The sequence below is a fragment of the Lottia gigantea genome (assembly GCF_000327385.1).
Source record: "Lottia gigantea unplaced genomic scaffold LOTGIsca_6, whole genome shotgun sequence".
NCBI classification, from domain to species: Eukaryota; Metazoa; Mollusca; class Gastropoda; family Lottiidae; genus Lottia; species Lottia gigantea.
Genome location: NW_008710049.1, coordinates 1,679,064 through 1,700,903, shown reverse-complemented (window position 1 = coordinate 1,700,903; position 21,840 = coordinate 1,679,064). Strand labels below are relative to the sequence as shown.

The 21,840-nt window shown below is 30.4% G+C and overlaps 1 protein-coding gene across 1 annotated transcript; it reads left to right on the top strand.

Annotated features, from left to right (window-relative positions):
- LOTGIDRAFT_154633 (hypothetical protein) lies at nucleotides 1–21,281 on the top strand (the record flags this gene model as incomplete). Its single annotated transcript, XM_009063840.1, has 18 exons — nucleotides 1–62; nucleotides 3,055–3,118; nucleotides 8,886–8,995; nucleotides 12,262–12,336; nucleotides 12,671–12,871; nucleotides 13,455–13,518; nucleotides 15,700–15,813; nucleotides 16,107–16,268; nucleotides 16,722–16,838; nucleotides 17,726–17,784; nucleotides 17,946–18,075; nucleotides 18,550–18,777; nucleotides 19,083–19,208; nucleotides 19,548–19,625; nucleotides 19,923–20,077; nucleotides 20,373–20,543; nucleotides 20,971–21,094; nucleotides 21,273–21,281. 18 exons carry the CDS (start codon nucleotides 1–3, stop codon nucleotides 21,279–21,281), a joined length of 2,049 nt encoding a protein of 682 aa, XP_009062088.1.
- Between the last annotated feature and the right edge of the window lie 559 nt (nucleotides 21,282–21,840).

Genomic DNA, 21,840 nt, shown 5'->3' with positions numbered 1-21,840 from the left:
ATGGTGGTGCCACAGGAGAGAAAGGATAGTGAGCAGGGGATAGAGGATATGATCAATCTGAGGTGAGTCATTATGATCTTCATCCAAATTATATATCTTGCTCTATTTCCTTTAGAATTCATGTTTAATCCCAACAACCAGTGCACCAGCCAAAAAACGTCATAGTTCAAAAATAGACAACACAATTATTATGGATCACAGGTTTTCCAATCAGATATAATTTGATAAATTGAAAGAGTAATTGCTGATTTCAATACAGATTTGTCATAGAAATGATTAAGTGAGCCTTTTTAGGCGTTCATTCTTCAAAATTAACTGAAATTAAATTTGAATTTACAGTTCGTTTACTCTGTTATGCAAATATTTGTGCAAAAAAGAACAAAAACCTGAATAAAATATTGCAAAATTTACTCAAGAGAATGATTTTCTTCTTTAATCAATCTAAAACTTACAAAGAATTAAAAAAGGTTAAACGTTTCATAAACATTTTTTTTCTTAAGTGAATTTTAATGGTTATACACACACCTTAATATAAACTTTATATATATATATTTAGCGATGAACAAAGATTGTTGATTTAATTTTTTGCAAATATTAACACCTAGATATTTTTATGATTGTTGAATACTTCACAATCCAGTGATACTCAATGATGCTTACATTGCATCATAGCTTACCAAATTATTCATCTATCTGGAAGAAACCATGAACAAGTTTGACTCAAGATAAAACTTTTTCTAAGATAAATCGTATTTTCAATTGACATAAACTTAGAATAAGGCAACAAACATGGGAGTGTGGAACATTGGCCCTTATTCTTACTCTTTATTAAAAAAAAGCCTTATAAACCAGAAGTAATAAAGCTTTCTATGAATTTGTGTGACCTAAGATCTTTGATTTTGACTGAATTGAATAGACAACACACCTATATGTGAAATACAAAAAAGGGAGTGTTAAGGATATGGTTATTAGTCCGTCATGAACTTTACCAGAAGTAAACAGAGATTGCCGTCTGTGTTTTACCCAATCATTATCTTACATCATGTTTAACATTACGTTCTTAGTTCTTACACAAACCACAACCTAGGTTTATACCCTGATCAATTCTGTACAAACATACATCTTAATTGATTTATAAACTCTAGTTGTGCTTATGTTAGTGAAGGTATTCGAGTTGTTTTCTATATTTAGCCATTGCTTTATTAGTGTAACAAAAATCAGTCCGTTTTAAACCCTAATCAATACAATATAAATAAACATGATAAAAACAATTTTTATAAGGGAACATAAATAAAACTTTCTAGTTAAGTTTTAATTTCAGGTTATATTAGTTATGTACACCCATCACCAAAAACTTAATTAAAATTGTTTACTCTGATCAATTTAATACAAACATTTTTTTTTATGGTATTTTTTAATCATCAGGTATGCCTACGTAACAAAGATATTTGAGTTGTTCACAGTTATACTATGTGATTTATAATTAACTTATAGTAAGTTGTTGACTATTAAAAACTTAACTGAGAATGAAATTGAAATTCAATGTCTTTTGAAATATCAAACTTTGACATTAGTTGAATAATATCATTTTAGTAAGATGAAAACTTCCCAATATTACACTAAAGGATGGTGGTTTTTCATAATTCTTGGTGATGCTGCTATTCAGATGGCCTTGAATGCCACACAGTCATTCCTTAACATCTCTTTCAGACGTAACTACATAGCCCCTAAAAGAAGTTTGACTTTTAAATAATTTTGTCCACTGAAGTCTACAGCTGTATTTGTGTGAGGGAAATTAAGTGCCTTTAAACCTCTCATAAACAAACTGAGGGGCTTGTAAAAAGTAAGGATTATAAGATGCGCATTAGGAAGGTTGTAAACAAGAATATTTCTACTTAAGTTCTCTAGAAATCTATTGAATAAATTCGAGTAGTATTATTATTGTGGAAATATAAGCTTGTATAGAAAATATGTGAAGCATTACGTATAGATATAGACTAGGATATTTACATACTGTCAAACCACCCTATATACCCCTTATGGTGAAAATTGGTTTTTGAAACATAATTCTTATTTACCTTGTAGCCTACAAGTTGTAGGTATAGAGTAGAGCATATTAAAAACCCTTATCTTTTCATTCATGGACCCTATTTTCATTGAATACCTTAAGATAAAATGTGAATTACTTAGTCTATTATGTTACTTTTTCCATTCAATATTGAGTAATTATCATTTTATGGTTAAAAATGATAAAATTGCAAAAAATATATAACTTTCTAATTTTGTTATAAATGTAGTGATTTCTATGAGATACAAATCTGTGGTTAGTACATTGTAGGTCTCTTTGGCCTGAATTTGATACTTTTAATTTGGTGTTGCTGAAATTAGATGTGTTACTAATCAGAATTATCATGTCCTGTACCATATTGCATTAATGAAGACAGAATCCCTTTCAGAGGTCTCACTGAATTAACAATAGCATCTGAATAATAATAAGAAAAAACAAAAACCAGGGAAATTATTCAACCTGGATTTGACAGATGTCAATCAGTACTGTCCCTCATTTGACAACTTTATTTTCTTCTACATTCAAACATTCCCTTTGATTTGACAGTCCAACATGGCTCAAGCTGAGTAGAATAGTAAATAGTCTAGAGAAAAAAACAAAATCCGTAATGATGTGGCCTCTGTAATAAGTGTCCATTAAAGTGCCAATTTTGTGTCCTGTTCTTAAATTTTGCTTTAAAAACTCAAAGGGCTATCATATTTTAAAGGATAGAATCTTTAATTACTTGCACTTGGCTGAACCTTATGGAATTGGTCTGTCTGTACCATTGGCCTGTCTCTAACATCCATTGATGGACCACTGAGATAATTAGAAAAAATGATTTATGCGAACTCTTGATCGCCATATTTTCAATGTACCAAAGCTGATAGCTTCAAGATTCTGACACTTTAATTCGCTATGCTACGTCCATCCTCCAATTAACATGCTTACACTAGTTATAACTTTGAGGACTAGATGATTTAATATTTTGATTTCTCTGTTTACAGTGATCTGAATGAGCAATCCATATTGAACAATATTAAAGCAAGATATGCCAGAGAACTTATTTATGTAAGTATTTTAAGATTTTACTGCCCAGATATATTATTTTATTATGATGCACTAAGGTTGTTATGGCAAACAATTATTTCCTGTGCCTTACTAAAATTCCGTCACCTTAGTAATAATTGGTAAAATATGAAAAATTCGATCGATTTTTATCTACATGTATTCTTCTTATTGTGGTATTTCCATCAATTATTCTCAAGTATTCTGCAGATTGTTTTGAATGTTTGTGTAAAATGTTCATAAGATAAAGAATTTATTTCAATATTTCTCAGTGTTTGAGGTTGTTGATGCATTGAAATTTGTTGAAGAATATTTACTTGTGTATTGATTGAATTTAAGAATATTATGTTTTCTCTGCCTTGTGTTTGACAATTATCAAATAGTTTGAATTTAATTGTTGAATATTTACTTCATGCATTGATTGAATTGAATAAATACACCCTTTCCCTGTTCAATCAACTGAATAAAATCTATTGAATAAATTGAATAATCTTAATATAACTTGGGAACTGTAACTGGCCAGCAATCTATAAATAGTGTTGTCTAATACTGCATAGTCCATTCATAGTACAAATGCTTATTTTTATTCAGTACATTAAAACATAAAAACAAACAATTTATGAATTTATGAATCTCATGATATAGTATATTCTCTTTTTTCTTCTTAAAATCTTGGATGTGCACAATTATCAGATAAAGATCTAGAGTATATCAGGCAAAAACAATGATATACACTTAGTCATTAAGTTATTTACTGCAGACTATGATTTTAATGATAAGGATTAATACAAAGTAGTATTGACCAATGTAAATCTCCCCTCAGGCTGATAGTTATGTGGACAATTTTCATTGTATGATTTGCCTCAATGATTTTATGATATTTTAGCTTTTATCTTGGTCATTTGTTTAGAATAAAGTTGAAAATGAAATATTAAGTTTATTAAATGATGTTTAAGTAGAGATCCTGGTCAGGTTCATACAGTACATAATATAAGGGAGATTCAGCATGTTATGAGATTTACACAGTTCTCCTTTTAAATTTTGTTATTGATGGTGGAGGGGGGGGGGGGGGGGGGGTTGTGTTTGTGTTGTTGCTTGACAACTCAATGTATAATGATTCCTTATTTATTTCATATTTTTTTTAATAGATTATAATATCGACTGCAAGTTCCTCTTTTGGAATTTCAATAGGCTTTTTTTTCTCCTTAAGTTGTTTGACTAAGTTAGATATTGTTATTCTATGATAGCGGTGTCAATATTTATTGATGAGCTTTTTGATGTATTTTTATATTTATTCAATAACATCACATTGTTCAGATCAATATATTTCTATTTCATCATAATTTATACTATAGTTCTCTCCCTTGGTAGATTCCAGCAGTCATAGAACAATCTAAGTAAAACAAGATTTGGTGTTTTGTCTTGTAGCATTTGGCATAATTATATCCCTTGTTACAGAAATATTGTAATCCTAAGAGGGAAGAAGAAATCTGTCAGTACTTTTTTGTTTAGACTTTGTTGTATGCAGGAGAGTCTTGAACATGAAGTGATATAGTCTGTCAGAACCTGTCAGTCCCATAGCCTACCATATTGTGCTTGCCAAACAAGTTCGTCTTTTGCAAAAGTGAAGGCACTTTAATACATTATAGTGCAGTACCCTGTAGGAATTCCTTACTAAATTCTGTACTGACCTACTGTATTATTACAATAGATTATATGAAGTGTGTATGATATATTCAGACAAGGTAATAAAAAACAACTTGACCCAATATAAACAATATAGAAAACTCAAATTTCAACATTTTGTGTCATTTTTATTCATAAATTATACTTGAAAATATAAATAAAGTTGACTGAGTTCTCTGTACAATGTATTGTTTATTTATTAATTGCCTGGAGAAATTGTTAACTGTTAATAAGCTTCCTTGAACAATATTTTATTCATGTTTAACCACAATTTATAGTCTGTCTATGAAATAGATACAATTTAAAAGTCTGCAATTATTTTGATCAGCTTTAAGAAGTCTCATTATGACTAAAATGCAGATTTTTATGTTTTAAGTGCATTTTTTTCTGCAGGTTACTAGACCTGTCATCGTTGATCTGACAGAATTTTTTGTTAATATCATGTTCAGTTGTATTTTTTCTGATTGTGCCAATATTTGGTAGAAAAGCCAATTAATTAAATTAATTAGTTACATGTGCACTAACAATACAAGTCATATTTTAACAATATATATCACAGAATTCTATCTGTAGTATATAAAATCATTTATTGAACAGAGCATATGATAGGTTGAAGAGTATATGAGCATAAGAAGCGTAACAATTTCGTCAGATCATGGGAGGTAAGAAGTGGTGTCACCTGCAGAAGAAAAATGAAAGGACTGAGCTGTAAATAGGTACAGATATTTCAGATCAATGCAAAAGGGGTGGCCAAAGACCAGCTTGTAAACTTGATCCTGTGAACCTAGGTGGCTATTCGTGTAAAAACGGTCATTTCTTTATTGTTTATTTTCAAACTTGCATTTGAATCAGATTGATATAATTTAGACCTGCTACTTCCCATGTTGTGAGATGGATTGGCTATTGTTAGATGAATATTTTACTGTAATATGTCAATCATGTATATAGTATGGTATTCTCTCAGGTGTTTTACCTTATCAACAAGGGATTAGCTTATATATTACATGATTTCTAACATTCCTCTTTTTATTGTCTATCAAGTTGAAGTCTCCCTGATATACATACCTAGTTTTATTTTCTGTCATGTTTGAGTCTTTTTGATATATCTGAAACATATGTTAAACTCTGTCAATATGAATAACCATCTTTAGATTTATTTTATTTCAGCACTGTTGTAATATTTTCTTTTTACTAATCCCAGCTGATTTGAAATCAATTTAAAGTGAGGGTATTAATGAAAAAAATCTTCTATCTATGGGTGTCTATTAAAAACTGCAATCAGAAAGGACAGACACACTGGTCATCCATAAAGGATATTTTGTGAAATCTTAGTGATTTTTGATCCAAATTTTATCTTTTTTGAGCAAAATATGAAAAGCATATTCCAACTTAAAGTATCTTGTGGCATTTTGGAGTGATCCTCAAGTAATTTTATAAATAATCCAGTATATCCAACAAGTGATACTTAAGTGTTTAAATAGCCCCTAATATTGTAGACCTACTCTGTCTGAAAATTGTGTCAACAATATCTAATCTCTGAGCCCTAATTTCTCTTGGAATACTCAATGCTTAAAGAGAAATCCCACATTAAGACCTATTCAGACCTACAACTTTTAAATCTCTTTTTTGATAAAAGTACTCATTCACTGAAATTGAACACTTACTGATTTTTTGACGTAATGCTGTACAATTTTTGTTGTCTTCAAATTATAGGGACGTGCAAACAGCATACTTTGACCGTATTTTTTTTCACGATTGAGGTGCCTCTGGCACCTTCTTGCAGAGCTACCATAAACGACATGTCATCCAGATTGTAAATAAAGTGGCAGAGGGAGAGAAAACTTTTTGTGTTACTTTTGGAATGGGAGATGAACACAGTGAGCTTGTAAAAACCCCCATGTTGAAGTAGGCATGTAATAAGTACCTGGAATTCTATTGGTTAACATTTAACTAGGTCACAAGAATTTATCGGGAACACCAAAAATTTGCATACAAAGTACGCCAGAAAGTCTTTAGATCAATCATGGACCAAACTTTACAGATTATCTTAGTAATTTTAATTGAAAATTTTAATAGGTAAAAGGATGTTCGTTAAGTTATTTGAATAGAATATTGTTTATATAAAAAACTTTTAATTGGAAGCATATTTCTTTTGATCATGAAATGAAAAAAGTGAAATCAATAGTGAATTTTAACTATTAAATGAAGTCAATTGTCACCAGCTATAATAAGAGAACAGACAATAAGTTGATAACAAATGGTTCAAAGAACGCTTTCAGATTTTGGCTTGTGATTTGGGAAACTGAAGTTGCCTGTATAGTCTTGTTTTGGTGTCCATGAATAACAAAACACAAACTTTCTTAAAAATCCTTAGTCAACATTTAGTTATGCATATCATACCATATAACTTTTTCAATTGATGATGACAATGTAAATTGTTGAAACTTTATGGGCAACAAAACCCAGGAGTAATAATATACCATAAAATAGTGTTCTGTTATTTAAAACTTCCTTATTGTAATAGATATGAAATGGAAACTTTCATATATTTTGTAATATAATGAAAGATATAGTGATTAATATGATGTAAAATGTAGATAATATAAAATCAATGGGTGTTGTTTATATAGTGTGATGTATGGAGTATAATAAATACTATAGAGACAGGTATCTCTGTATTTATTCACGTATTCACCTATTGTTTAACTAAGATTACTCTTAAACCTGAGTCTATAGAAAAAGATAAAACACGATTACGGACATGTTGTTAAAAAGATGGCAGATTTTTTGTGAATTCTTTCCGCTTCTAGATCTTATTGGCTTGAGATGAGATCAAACATGTAAAGAATTCTGAAATGATCGTGATCTACATCTTAGCAGGTTCACCATTTTTTTCCTGTGATGAATATAATGAAATAGATGTTAAATAGCCATAATGGTATATTATCTGAGACATCTTTACCTCATGCAACAGAAATAATATTCAACTCATCAGCAGAAACCAAGACACTTTTTTTTTGGATCTGGATCATCATTTTCTCTAATTTCCACATCCTTCAATACCCTATAGATACACATTAGATTTATTAATGAAATGAAAATTTATCACTTAATTGGTTCCTAGTCTGAATGCAGGTACCTAAGATTGATTGTGAAGGTTATTTCACAAGTTTTGAGTAGCAAGCTGCTCCATACGTCTCTTTGAATATAAAGGGTTCATTTTAAAATTGTTTTTAAGTACTCTTGCTTGCTGGTTTATGAGATTATTTGAAAGTCATTAAGAGGTATGCTTATTAAAGATGTATCAAGTTGTACTAGTATAGTCAACAGCTGTTTGTTTGGTAAACAAGTCACAATCCAATCTGGACATGATTATTACATTACAGAAATATTTACTACAACACTTGTAAGTGTCAAAATACAGGAATGTCAAGGTCAAGAAACTTGTGATGATATTTGCTACTTATCCTGTTTGGACCAAACAGCATACTTGTTGATTGATGTATAGTAGTATCATGGTCAAACACTTCAAAACAAAAGTTTACTAATCAACCAAAAACAGTCAATTTAATCTACAGAAATTAAATTATTGGCTAAAAACCTAAAAATATATATAATCAAATGCACAATATTGTTATTGCTGATTGGGTGTGGCAGGCCCACCCAAATTGTCGCGGGGCTGAATTGTATTTTTCATTCAAAACTATGGGGAGATAATGCTTATTCAGCCTAGGCTTTGTTAAAAAGGGGAGAAAAGTGTAATTTTGAAGCAAAATAAAGGTACATTCATGTGAAGTCTAATTCCATATTTAGCCTAGGCTATATGAAGCGGGAAACTAAAGCTAAACTACCACTCCCACTCTGATGCACCTGTTGATTCAATAATGAAACTATCAACTTATCATTTTTATAAACTAATTTGATCGTATCAAATCATATTTTTTATTTCCAATATAAACCAAATTTATATTGAATGTTGTATCAATTGAATTAACAAATTTCCATATCTAGAAGCTTGAGGTGCTGTACTGTATGACACTGAGTATTTTGGTAATTTATCAATGAACTGTATTTTCTATTTCAGACATATACAGGAAGTATCTTGGTGGCTGTTAATCCATATCGTATGTACAATATATATGGATTGGATATGGTTAAACGTTATGAGGGTCGTACCCTTGGATCTTTACCACCGTAAGTATTTCTCTTATCCTTTCTGAGTTCACTCTACAATTTGTTAAAGCTCTCATGCTAAGCAAAAAATTACTTGTTTCATTGAGTCCAGGTTTGACCTGATCTCTTTTTCAAAAGGGTGCAACAACATGTGCAAATTTCTACCTGTTTTTGTGTTCTTCACTTTAGAAGAGCTTTAATTCTCAGATCTGTAAAAGTATTGCTGTAACAGATATGTAAATTACTAGTAGTTATTAAACTCCAATCAATCTGCAGATAAAACTGTAGTTACCATGTTATTGTTTATTTACATGGCATGTTATGTTTATTGATTCTCTTAAACTATGTATAAATTTGTTATTATTGATCTTATTTCTATAAGATTGACACAGCTTGTTTTAAATTATTCATAAATCTTACAACTTGAAATTAATATTAACAATTTAATATTCACAATCTTTACATTACTGTTTCTTGATTTTCTTTGTAATGAAAAATTTCTAAATGAATTTCAATTTTACTCATAAAAAACATTGAAGCAATTTGAATTCGTGTTAGTCAGAAAAATTTGAATTATTTCTTGTAAAAATCTCAAACTTGAACCTGAAATGAAAGATTAAAAGACAATCTAGTGGTCTAAAAAATCTAAAATATACTTCTAAAATCCGAATTTTTTACTTGACTTTTGTTAAATATTCCCAATCCAAACATAAAATTGCAGCTTGATCATATACATGTATACATGCTTTATTACAAACTGAAAGAAATCTAGATCATGGACATACACCTCATAATTTCTGTTTAAACTAAAAGTTTTCAGTATCTACTGGTTCATATAGTCGATATAGAGAGATGTATGCTTATCTTACAGTTTTAGTTGTTTTTTTAGATTTTTTTCCAATGTGTATATGTATACATGATATATGATGTCATTCTGATGAAAATATAGTAAGGCATTTAAGATATTTAAAAAGTGAGAAAATATCAGTTAAGTGTTACAGTATAGAATATCATTATTTAGGAGGGTAGTGATATGATACCCCAGGTATTTTTCTATATAAAGAATATGTAATCTGATCTAGGTAACTAAGTGATTATCTATATGGTATATGATTGCTATGCCCTGATAGTTATATTGTATCCCTATTATTATGTTGATCATTATGATATAGGCATATCTCATTTACCCAAACCTTCAATGCCCATGGTCAGATGTTATGCAAACATAACATGTTCAAATTTAGTGCAGTTGCAACATTGTAGTCTGTATTTGTTTGTCTAAGTAATTGAGAAATGTTACAGATAAGGTGCAACTTTGAAGATGAAACTGATTGGACTTCATTTTCACCCCACCCCCTAGACCCTTCCCAAATTAGAATTGATTTGAATGTTGACAGTCTATTTCACCATCATTGTGAACAAAATATCCTTGTAATATATATTGACCTCCCCATACTTAAGGAAATACAGTTGTCAGTGCTTTCATGTTACCTCTATTTTTAAGAATTTGTAAATTACTTCATGACTATTTTTACCTTAAGTGTTCAAATGTGCATCAGACTTTTTGTTTGTTTTGAATTGTTGAGACTGATTATTTTATCTTGTGCATCATATTTTATATTATAAAGTATTGATAATAGGACTTATTTTACAAATTGTTGTCTTTCATGGAAATTATAAGCAATTCATGATGCATGATGTTTTCAAACATTTTTGACACAGATTACAGATTACACCACTTATCCAGGACCTGTTAGTTGCTAGTTGAAGGTCTCAAAATTTGTCAGTAAATGTGGGGAGCTGGGAATGGTTCTCATCTATTTGATTCAGGAGCACAATTATGATATACATCACCTCATTGCTGGTGACAGTATGGTGATCTGAGATGAAAGAAAAGACCTTAGAAAGATGTGTCTTCATCGTCAACAAAAGATTATGGTTGTATTTAATATCATGAGTCATTGAATAATACACACAGAAACACATTGAAGATTATTGGTTATTGACTAAGAAAAAATACACTAATAATCCTGTATACAACAGTGTTTGATTAGAATCAACTGTGTATCATTACCTTACTTGGTCCCACTTGTTTTGTAAGACTGTCATGTATCTTTATGACAGAAGTTATTATTGGAAACATCTCTTTGTATTTTACATGACTAGAACTTATCTATATTGGAGACTGTTTCATTTGAATAAATCATGACCGGAAGAAAAAAACTCACAGTTTAAAAATGTCATGTCTTTGATAAAAACAACAAAAACCCATTGATAAACTGACAGGGGAAAAGAAAAATGTCTGCCACAACTATTTGTTAAGACAGGTTACATTGATTACAAGTTAAAGTATAAACAATAAACACTAACTACATTTACACCAAAATCCTTAAATCAACAATGATGTTGTGTTGATGTTTGATTTGAATAGTGTAAGAAGATTGAAACTTTGTCTCTATTGTGGCTTATTGTGGACTTTGGGTTATATTTTTTGAGTACACCCCTCAATATATTAGGTTGGGTGCTGAGAATGTTAAGAAAAGTATAGGTATAACACAACTCGAAATGGTTATGTATTTCTATTTGCAATTAGTGTCTGATAAAGAATGGTGTCCCCTGCCGTCTTCCTTGATAGGACAGTTCAGTAATGAAACATCATATTTTAACAAGTCAATTTATTGTGATTTGGTAATGTCAAAATGCACATACAAATTTCTGCTTACAAAATTCCAAATGCTAATTTGCTTCCAAATATTGTTTTGTTCTTTGCTATCTTGTGTTCTTGATTACCTATTTGCACATTTGATCGAAAAGACTTATGTCCTATAAGACCCACCATATTGTTCACCAAAGTGCCAGTTATTTAGTTTCATTGACTTAACTAGGGACCGATGGTTTATTGTAACTACTGTCTCCGGTCATTTAACTACTCGGTCTTCGTCAATATTCAACAGGTGTCAGTTTAAACAAATAACTCACTTCACAGCAAAAAATGTCGTTTTAAAATAACTTTGAATCTAAGGCATCCATTGCTTTAGTATATCATCATAGATTTTTCTCCAGATACTTTTTTTTTCAAATTCTAAGATACAGAAAAGGCTTATGCTTTGACTTTTATTCTTATTCTTTAAAATAATTTACCCAATTATAAGATGAAATAAAAGCTTTGTTTCCAATTGATAATCCATTACATCCTTAAAATGTTACCATTGTTGATATATCGTGGAAAAGCTCTATCACTTTTTCCATATCTATCTTGTCTATATAAATAATATCTATAATTTCAGGCATATATTCGCCATTGCCAGTACATCTTACACTAAAATGATGAAAGCGACAGAAAATCAAGTTATTGTCATCAGGTAAGAACTGGTAAATAAATCATCTCTGATGTACCTATGACTGGGGCTGGTTTTTGTATGTGATCTATTGGATTCATTTCTATTTTTAACCCTATGCACTTCTGTCAGAATTGAAATAATTAGCATTACTATATCATTTTAAAGATTTTGTTTATGATGAATGATAAATTTGATGTATTTATTTCTAATAAATGTACATATTAGATATATTAGTGAATTAATACAGTATGTTATATTGTATGGTTGTGTATCAATACTTCACAATAGAAGGCATTTATTTGCAGGATGGACTTTTGTTGCAACTCATGTAAATACCAGCCTTGTCTCATTTCAGTGGAGAAAGTGGAGCTGGTAAAACAGAGAGTACCAAACTGGTGATGCAATATCTTGCAGCCGTCAATAAAAGTGGTAACAATTTAATCACAGAACAGATAGTAGAATCTAATCCTCTACTGGAATCGTTTGGTAATGCTAAAACAATCAGGAATGACAACTCCAGCAGATTTGGAAAATATATTGAAGTCTTCTTTAAAAAGTAAGTTTAGCAGACAATCAGAAACAGAAAGTATTATTCATACTATGAAAATATCATGTTGACAGTATCACTTTGTGCTATTAAGTCAATTTTGTGGAGTTAGATACTCCTTTCTTGGGGTCCAACTCAATGAAAATGAAAGTAGATCAGAATGCTTGTTTACATACTGAGGAATCCAGCGCAATGTGATGTTGCAGTAGATGAAACATGCCTTGTCATCAGGCCTGTAGAAAACAGCGGCCAATGCTTAATTGTCACCAAAGTTATCAAAGAAGAAATTCCAACATTATAACAGTCAACATATTTTCTTCTTGATAAAGAGTTGATGGACTAGGACATAAGGTTAATGATGACCTTCATGTTGCTTGATTACCTTCTATAATTGTTCAGTGAAATTCTGTTATAATAGAAAAGAACAGGTTTAATTTGGCATCAAATAACATAATGGAAAGAAATCACCACTGCTAAAAGGCGATCTTTTATTCTATCTAAGTGATATTGACTGTATAATGATGTGTAAATAAAGGAATATAATACAAAAGTTAATGTAGATATGATGTTATATTGTAATTTATTATTACAGAGGATCTATGGTTGGTGCTAGAACACAAGAATATCTTTTAGAAAAATCTCGTATTGTCAACCAGGTAAGTCAATATATACCTAGTATATATCAATTAACATTAAACTGCGAAGAGTCCAGAATGGGTGACAATTTCTTAAAATACCATATGTTGATCAAAGCCTATTACTTTATAAGGAGTTATCATGTATGAATCATTTCAACAAATTACAAAAGTATGATTAAATCGTCATAAGTTGAGTAGTAGTACAACCATTTACATTGCCATCATGTAAATCATTGTCATTTTCTGATGAACCCCATAAAAATATAATCATAAGTAGGTGACAAAAACATCATCTGTCACACAAAAATATGCATCATCAGATAATCAACAATATTAACACAGAAATCAGCATCTGAACATCATGTTACATTACCATTAGACTGATTGAAGTTCATTTATCAGGAAAGTTTCAAGTATCATTGAACTTGTTCTATAATGTATATGTCAATATTTCTGTGAAAATGAAGTCTGTTTGAAAAGAAAGCTGACAAAGTTTGATTGATATGTGAATGTTTGATTGAACAATTGATATCATGTATACCAGCTATTAAGTCTGGAAACTCTATCAGTTATTGATTGTATTGAACATAGACTATAATAGACTGGATAATCAAACATAAAAACGACATTGAAGCCTTCATATTGTTATTGTTGCTTGTAGTATTTCAGATCTGCTCCCTGTTTATATTACAAATGTTCTTTGTTCTCAGAACAGTTTTAAGATTGGAATGGATGAAAATTAGTAGTATTGAATAGATGTTTATAAGTACCTTTTGTGACAAGTTTTAGAAAGTGTCTAAGAACAGCACACTTATTTGGCAACATTTTTCTGAACACTCTTAATCTTGATGGTGTAAATTTTGTTTCATTTCTAGTTGTCTAATGTAAACGGGGCTATACATTGTTTAAAGCTCATTTTCTGTTTGGGATGAAATATTTAAACTGAGCAGTAACAATTTTTGTATAAAATATGTTCCATAAGTTGTAATGAGACCTAGGGAACAGAAAATAAATATCCAAACTTTGTCCCTGAAAAGTAAATTATTTGAATCAGATTAATGGATCAGTACTTTCTAATTGAATTTCTATATAAGATGCTTCACTGCTAGAGATTGACATGAAAAGATGATTGATAGAGTCATGATATCTATGTTATACCAGTTGTTTTGTTATATAGGGTGTAGACTCCAAACTTTCTCCACACCCTATATTATTATGAACACATTCAGCCTATGTTGACATCATACAGTGGCAGATTAAGGACACATTACATATTTTAATTTCAGATTACTTTAGCTCTTTGCATATATAAATATATCTTTCATATACAACTGTCTTGGCTATCAATTTCCATATCTTAATCGTTAATCATTTGATTTTAGAACAAAGAGAAAACGTGACATAAATGAGCCAAATAAGTCTGAATAAATGATTGAATGATTCATCTTATCTATAGTTATAATTCAATATATTTTATATAGATTTTATAAGATTAATATTCACCCCATAGGTGTTTAAAATTAGGATCAAGAAGATATTATTTCATACCAGTTAGTCTTAATGTTGCACAATTCTTATGATAACTGGTATATAATGATTTTCTATTACATTTATAAATACACATATTATTTACACTAAATGAAATTGAATATTAATACCTTTTATTTAAGGCAGAATAACCCTTAATTTATAAATAACAAAACCTGACAAGATAAAACAAATACAATCTAAAAACATCGTTACATGGTATGATGTGAAATGTTAGTGCAGAGAAGATCCAGTCATTTCACATTAACTTTAGTTCATGAAAGAGCTAATGTTATGCTTTTGACATGTCTTTGTATTCCTCTCTTAACTTAGATGGAAATGGGATTACGACTTTATGAGTTAGCAAACTGAGAAGGCAATGAGGAAACTATTCTACAGTATGAAGACTCAAATCTCATTGAGATCTGTCCTTATTGTTATCGAATAAACAAAATTTAAGCTCTTAATCTGAGTCCATCTTTGTTACATGATATGATGTGAAATATTGCAGAGAATATTTACATAGGTTGGAAGGTTTCACAGTGACTAGTTCAAATTATGATATTAGGATAAGGCAATGAGAAAACTGTTCTACAGTATGAAGACTAAAATCTCATTTAGTACTGTTTACATCATTATCAATATCTTATATTCAATATTTTTGTATATTAGGCATCAGATGAAAGAAACTACCATGTTTTCTATGAGATGTTGGATGCTATGTCAGATGCTGAGAAAGCTAAATATGGTTTACAGCCAGCTTCTAAATATTTCTATCTCAATCAGGTAAACTATCAGTTGTTTAAAGTTAATATTATATGGGTCAGATTATATGGAAATTATATCAACTTTCTAAATATTCACTGAGACAGGGTTGTTGGCATGGAACTAGGTAAGAAACTTTTCGTGTGGTATGGCATCGATGGAGCTTAATTTAAAGTTCAGTGAGATTGAAAATGATAAGTGGAATGTGGTGAAACTTATCATCTTTTATGGGTCATTTTACCCTTCAGGGACCAACCCATATGGGGTACTCATAAGAAAAAAAAGTAAGTACTCAATATACTTTCTATTTACAGGGAGGTAACTCTGCTATTGCTGGAAGAGATGATGCAGAAAATTTCCGTAAAATGACACAAGCTATGGATGTTCTGAATTTCAATAAACAAGAAAGAGAAACCGTTTTCAGAATCTTATCGAGTGTTCTCCATATTGGAAATATTTATTTTAAAGAGATCTCAGTAAGTCTGTTTATATCATACATGTTGTACTGTATATTTTATATTGTTACAAAAGAGATGCTATATATTCATTAATATTAGAATAGTAATAGTAAGAGTATAGAGATGAATTGAAGTAATGACAATGTAGCTAATGTAAATACAATGTAATGACAATGTAGCTAATTTTTTGGGTGTTTTTTGAGGTTTCTACGATTATATGATGAAAAGCAATGTCATCATCAAATGAGTTACCCTTTGTTTTTGATATCAAGAGTTTGTTACATCCATATAATGTAGTCAATGAAATTTGCCTGAAATTTGTGATATAATTGAATACCGGTAATAAAAAAAAGACAGTACAGTACTATATTTGTCACGAATTGAAAAATTAAAGATTATTTCAGAAATGGATGTAAATAAAACCTATAGAAAAATTGCTGGTTTCTCAACTGAAATTTATTTGTGTTTCAGAATGAAAATAATGATAATACAGTAGAACTAGGAAGTGATGCAGAAATAAAATGGATATCACATTTATTACAATTATCTGAAGATTGGTTAAAACAGTCCTTAACTAGTAAAGTTACTGTAAGTACCGTTTTAATAATAGGCATTTTAATTGAGTTGAAATGTTTCTTTCTGTTAACTTATACAGAGATGTTAAAGAGTTGTAAAGATGTCACTATGTTTTACATGAAGTGCAAGAACCACAGACTTCTGACTGAGCATTGGAATGGTGCAAAGGGATGATATCTGTATCCCAATACACAAATAAAGATACTTTTAATACTAGAGCAAGAATATAGTTGGTTGTGGGAATCTGGTACAAGGATTTCATTATCTAGGGACAGGCTCAATGATAAGAAACTGTCAAATGATTTGAATATTTAAGGAATGACATGAATACATTGATAAACTGAAAAAATGTTCAGGTCATTCCTTATAATTAAATCAACTCGAATACATGGTTAAATATTTATCTAAAATAGCAACAAACTAAGGCACAAAATTGACGCACAAATACCTAAAATTTTAACATAACTTTAATGAACTGATACTAACAATAGAGACGTCTAAGAGAACAGCCAATCAGCAATAAGTAGGTCACCTATTTATAGTCTACTTCTTGAAAGTTGACTGAGTGGCCAAATTTAAAGTTCAATTATTGAAAGCCAAGGTTCATGATTTTGTTGATATTTGGAGAATGCACATTAGAGGGAATTTGGAAAATACCGTAATCATTCAGTGATGTGTCGATTTCGGCTCTGGTGACGTTCGAAGGAAAGACATCGACGCTGTGTAGTGGCCAAGTCAATCAAACTCAAAGATAAAAGTAGTCCGTTAAGGGCGGAGCTTATATTTACATTCCGTTTACACAGATATAAACCGAATTCACGTGACCACTGTTATCCAATCAAATTGCGTGATACCGTGTAAACAGAATCGTGATTTAATTATTATATATTGATTTACAGGAAGCTAGAGGTGATCGTGTTTATACTGCCTATAATTTAGATCAAGCCTTAGATGCCAGGTAAGATGCCGAAACAATTGTTTTATCAGTAATTATGTTGACCTTGCAAACAAATGGCTATAAAGACAATATCTTTTCAATTATAGGATTTGATTTCAGGATTTAAACTCTTATTGTTTTTAATTCTGGTTCAAATCTATTTGGTCATTTTGTTTTTATAGAGATGCCATTGCCAAAGCCTTATATTCCCGTTTATTTACGTGGATGGTAGAGAAAATCAACTCTACAACCTGCCATGCTGAGAGAGAAAAATACACATCATTGGCTGTCTTAGATATTTTTGGTTTTGAGGTAAATTTATCATTTATTTTCTTCATTAGCAATATATTAAATCCTAATTTCTACATCAAACAATGATTCAGTTTTCACTGCCATCTACAAGGTGCCATCTATGATATGCACATCATATTGTTAGAATAGACAGTGCAAGTTAGATATGATGGATTTTGATGACATATGGTAACCCATGAAGGAGAATCAGTAACAAGGAGGAGCTGAAGCACAGTTGCTTAGAGTGATGATAGCTTTAGATGACTTCATTTGTTTGATGGTTCTAGGTTTTTATCTCAGTTGCTGTAGGAAAACCTTGTGACCTTGAGTGAGTCATCTTCTCTAATGATATCAGTTGACCGAGCTGTATATAGGTCTGGATAATCAATGATCAATGCACAGAGGTTGCTAGATAGGATCCTTGTGAACCAAAGTTATTATCCTTGTTAAAAAATGATTGTTTCTTTCTTAACAATAGTTTTGTTTATTTTTCAGGATTTCTCAGTAAATAGTTTTGAACAATTGTGTATAAATTATGCTAATGAAACATTACAATATTTCTTTAATCAACATATATTTCGATTGGAACAACAGGAATATACTAAAGAAAAGATAAGATGGAATCATATTGATTTCATAGATAATAAACCTACTATAGATCTTATATCAACTAAACCTGCTGGTATTTTACATTTATTAGATGATGAATCAAACTTCCCACAGGTAAATATCTTTCTTTTTGACTGTAAAAGTATATCTAACTTGGTTCTATATAATTTTCAAGAGCTCTTCTCTTGCTACTGACGTGTTTCAGACATAAAATCATTTAAATCATAATAATAATGCATGAACGGGAAGGTTATACCAATTAACCACAGGTACTCTACAATTACTAATGCCCTGTTAGGCTCATAGAAATAACTTAGTTATTGTAAGCTATGTTTTTAAAGTAAATTGGATATCATATAGTTTAAGGAACTTTAAGATTCTGGTTCTGTTTTATATGATAACAAACATTTTTTTTGCAGGCTTCAGATCAATCATTTTTAGAGAAATGTCATTATCACCATGGTAGTAATCCTCTATATGGTAAACCTAGAATGTCTGGTATGGAGTTCTCTATATCACATTATGCTGGACATATTAAATATGATGTAAGTTTAACTTAAAATTGATCGGATTTAAATGTTACAGCAGTTTAGATGCAGCATAAAGACAAGATTCAAATCTGTTCAATTGGTGCCGTCTTGACTTGGCATTAGATGTTTAAGGTTTAAAGCATAGCTCCTTGTCATGAGAAAGTTTGTTATAAATTGGAAACTGATGCTGCTTTTTTTGACCTGCTAAAGAAACTATTGTGGCAACAGCAAAATACAATGAATTACTTTTCAGGAAAAATAAAAATCTGAGGTGCTAAATTGTATAATATTGTTTTCAGATGTTAATGTTGATTTAAAATGAAAAATAATGACTATGTTAATTATCTTATACAGGTAACTCATTTTATAGAGAAGAATAAAGATACACTAAGAAGCCATGTTATAGAGTTGATGTGTGAAAGTAAAAATCAGGTATAATCTTTACAAACTCTGATAGTATTGTCCATTTATTGCACACTTCATTGTGGTCTAAACCATGTCATCTCTTTTGTATTCTGTTTGAATTATCTTAACTGGCATTGATGAAACATGGTATTTGTCCTCAATGTTTTAGGACATTGGCTTAAAGAAATTTTGGTTCAAGGTGTATTCTTCACGGATATAAAATTTTCAGCTGGACTGCTTGCTTGGAGACACTCAGATATTTATGTGTTTATTGATCAACTGTTATGAGAATAAAAATGAAATATCTGTTATTATTATTTGTAGATGATATCACAGATGTTTAAAGATATGAGAGATAGATTGATAACTAAAACATTGAGTAAAACGACAGGACGTTATATCACATTAAAACCTAAAACAGCTACAGTAGCTGCTAGTTTTGGGGAATCTCTACTGTCTCTTATTGATACTATGACCAGGTAAGCATATATAATGAAGATCTGTTAGTCACTTAGAGTGTTGGTCAGTGTATTAAGAGTAAAGGAGTTCCTAAAAACTCCTAAGTAAAAGGTCACAAGGTCAAAAATAACGAGATCTACTATGATAAAATATGGTAGAGTTAACAGAATGTGTGATATTCTGATAGTGATTTTCCTCTTTGACCTAGCTGTAAATGGGTACAGATAATCATTTTTATCCCTGTAAAAAATTGTCTCTTTCTTTCTTATCTAGTATGTTACTCATTGCCTAAAAATTCTAAAACTTTTATTACAGATGTAACCCTTATTTTATTCGATGTATCAAACCAAATACAACTAAAACTGCTATGCATTTTGATGAAAGTGTGATATTACAGCAGTTACGCTATACTGGTATGATGGAGACTATAAGAATACGGAAAATGGGTTATCCAATACGGGTAAAATTCCCTCACTTTATAGAGAGGTAAGTTGTATTAAAAACTAGGAACAAGAGTCAATCACTTTGCTGTGAGTTTTGGGTAGGTTGGTCAAGTTCAAACCAAAGCTGATATCTCTGTTTATAGTTTGTACTAGGATATGGAAAAATTAGATGATTTGGTCTTGACAGTTTCAGTGCTATAATCTTTTTAAGTCTTGTCTATGGATAGCATGAAATATTCCTGATGTTTGTTCATCCTCTTGAATTTACAAATTTGTATTACTTCCCCTTTTATGTAATACTGTCTTTAAATTTAAGTTGTATTTGTAGCTTAACACAAGCTTAATAATGTCCAGCAAGTGTTAAGTGCAGCTTAAGCAGATAATGTTAACGACAGGACATGATCACTTTTAAACATTCTCCCTTCTGGAAATTATAAAAATATTAAATAAATTCTATATAATGTATAAAGGTATCGATGCTTATTGTTGGGTGCGAAAATTCCTGCTAGAGAATTACCAAATGAAGTTTGTGCCAAGATTTTAGTAACACAAGGTCCAACTCAGGCTGATCAGTATCAGATTGGTGCTACCAAGGTAAATATACAATTCAGTAGACAATTCTTTTTTTTTGACTGGATATTTTACTTCATCAATCAGATTTATTACCCATTCATTAAAGATTCTTTTGAATATTGGCCCATTTCATCAAATAGTCTGCAAACACAATTAAGAGAATTTTTTTCCTTGTAAGAAATTTTGGTGTATTTATTAGGATGAATGACCGTGTTGATTAACAACTGTTGTCATATTAAAAATTAATTTGAAAAAATCTGGTTTATAATGGATGAGAAGACTGCATGATATGTAATGTGAATTTGGCATGCATATTCAATTTTCCTAAAGTTTATAGCTGACATGGCTTACATATCAAGGAGTAAAATTCAAGTTGTTGACTTACAATCAAGAATAAAATGTGTTGACAGACGACTTTTACAATCTAATTATCATAAAGTCTATCTAATGTTGTGTTAAATCAATAGGGTAAAAAGACACTGAATGATTTAATGTAGGCAGAATGACTTGTTTTCTATTTTAAAACACGTCTAACTTGTAACTCTGTACTTGTGTTTTAATTTTTGAAGACATTTTAACGATGACTCCCCTGGCGTTGATTGATGACCTGATTTTGTCATCTGAACTTTGATGGATTGCTATAAATTACTTACCAAATCTATTATTATCTTTTTACCTATTGTCAACCAAATTTTCTTCCTCTTTTATTTCTATGCAATAGTTTTACTTCTCTGTCTATCTTATACTATCTTTATACTCTGTTATAA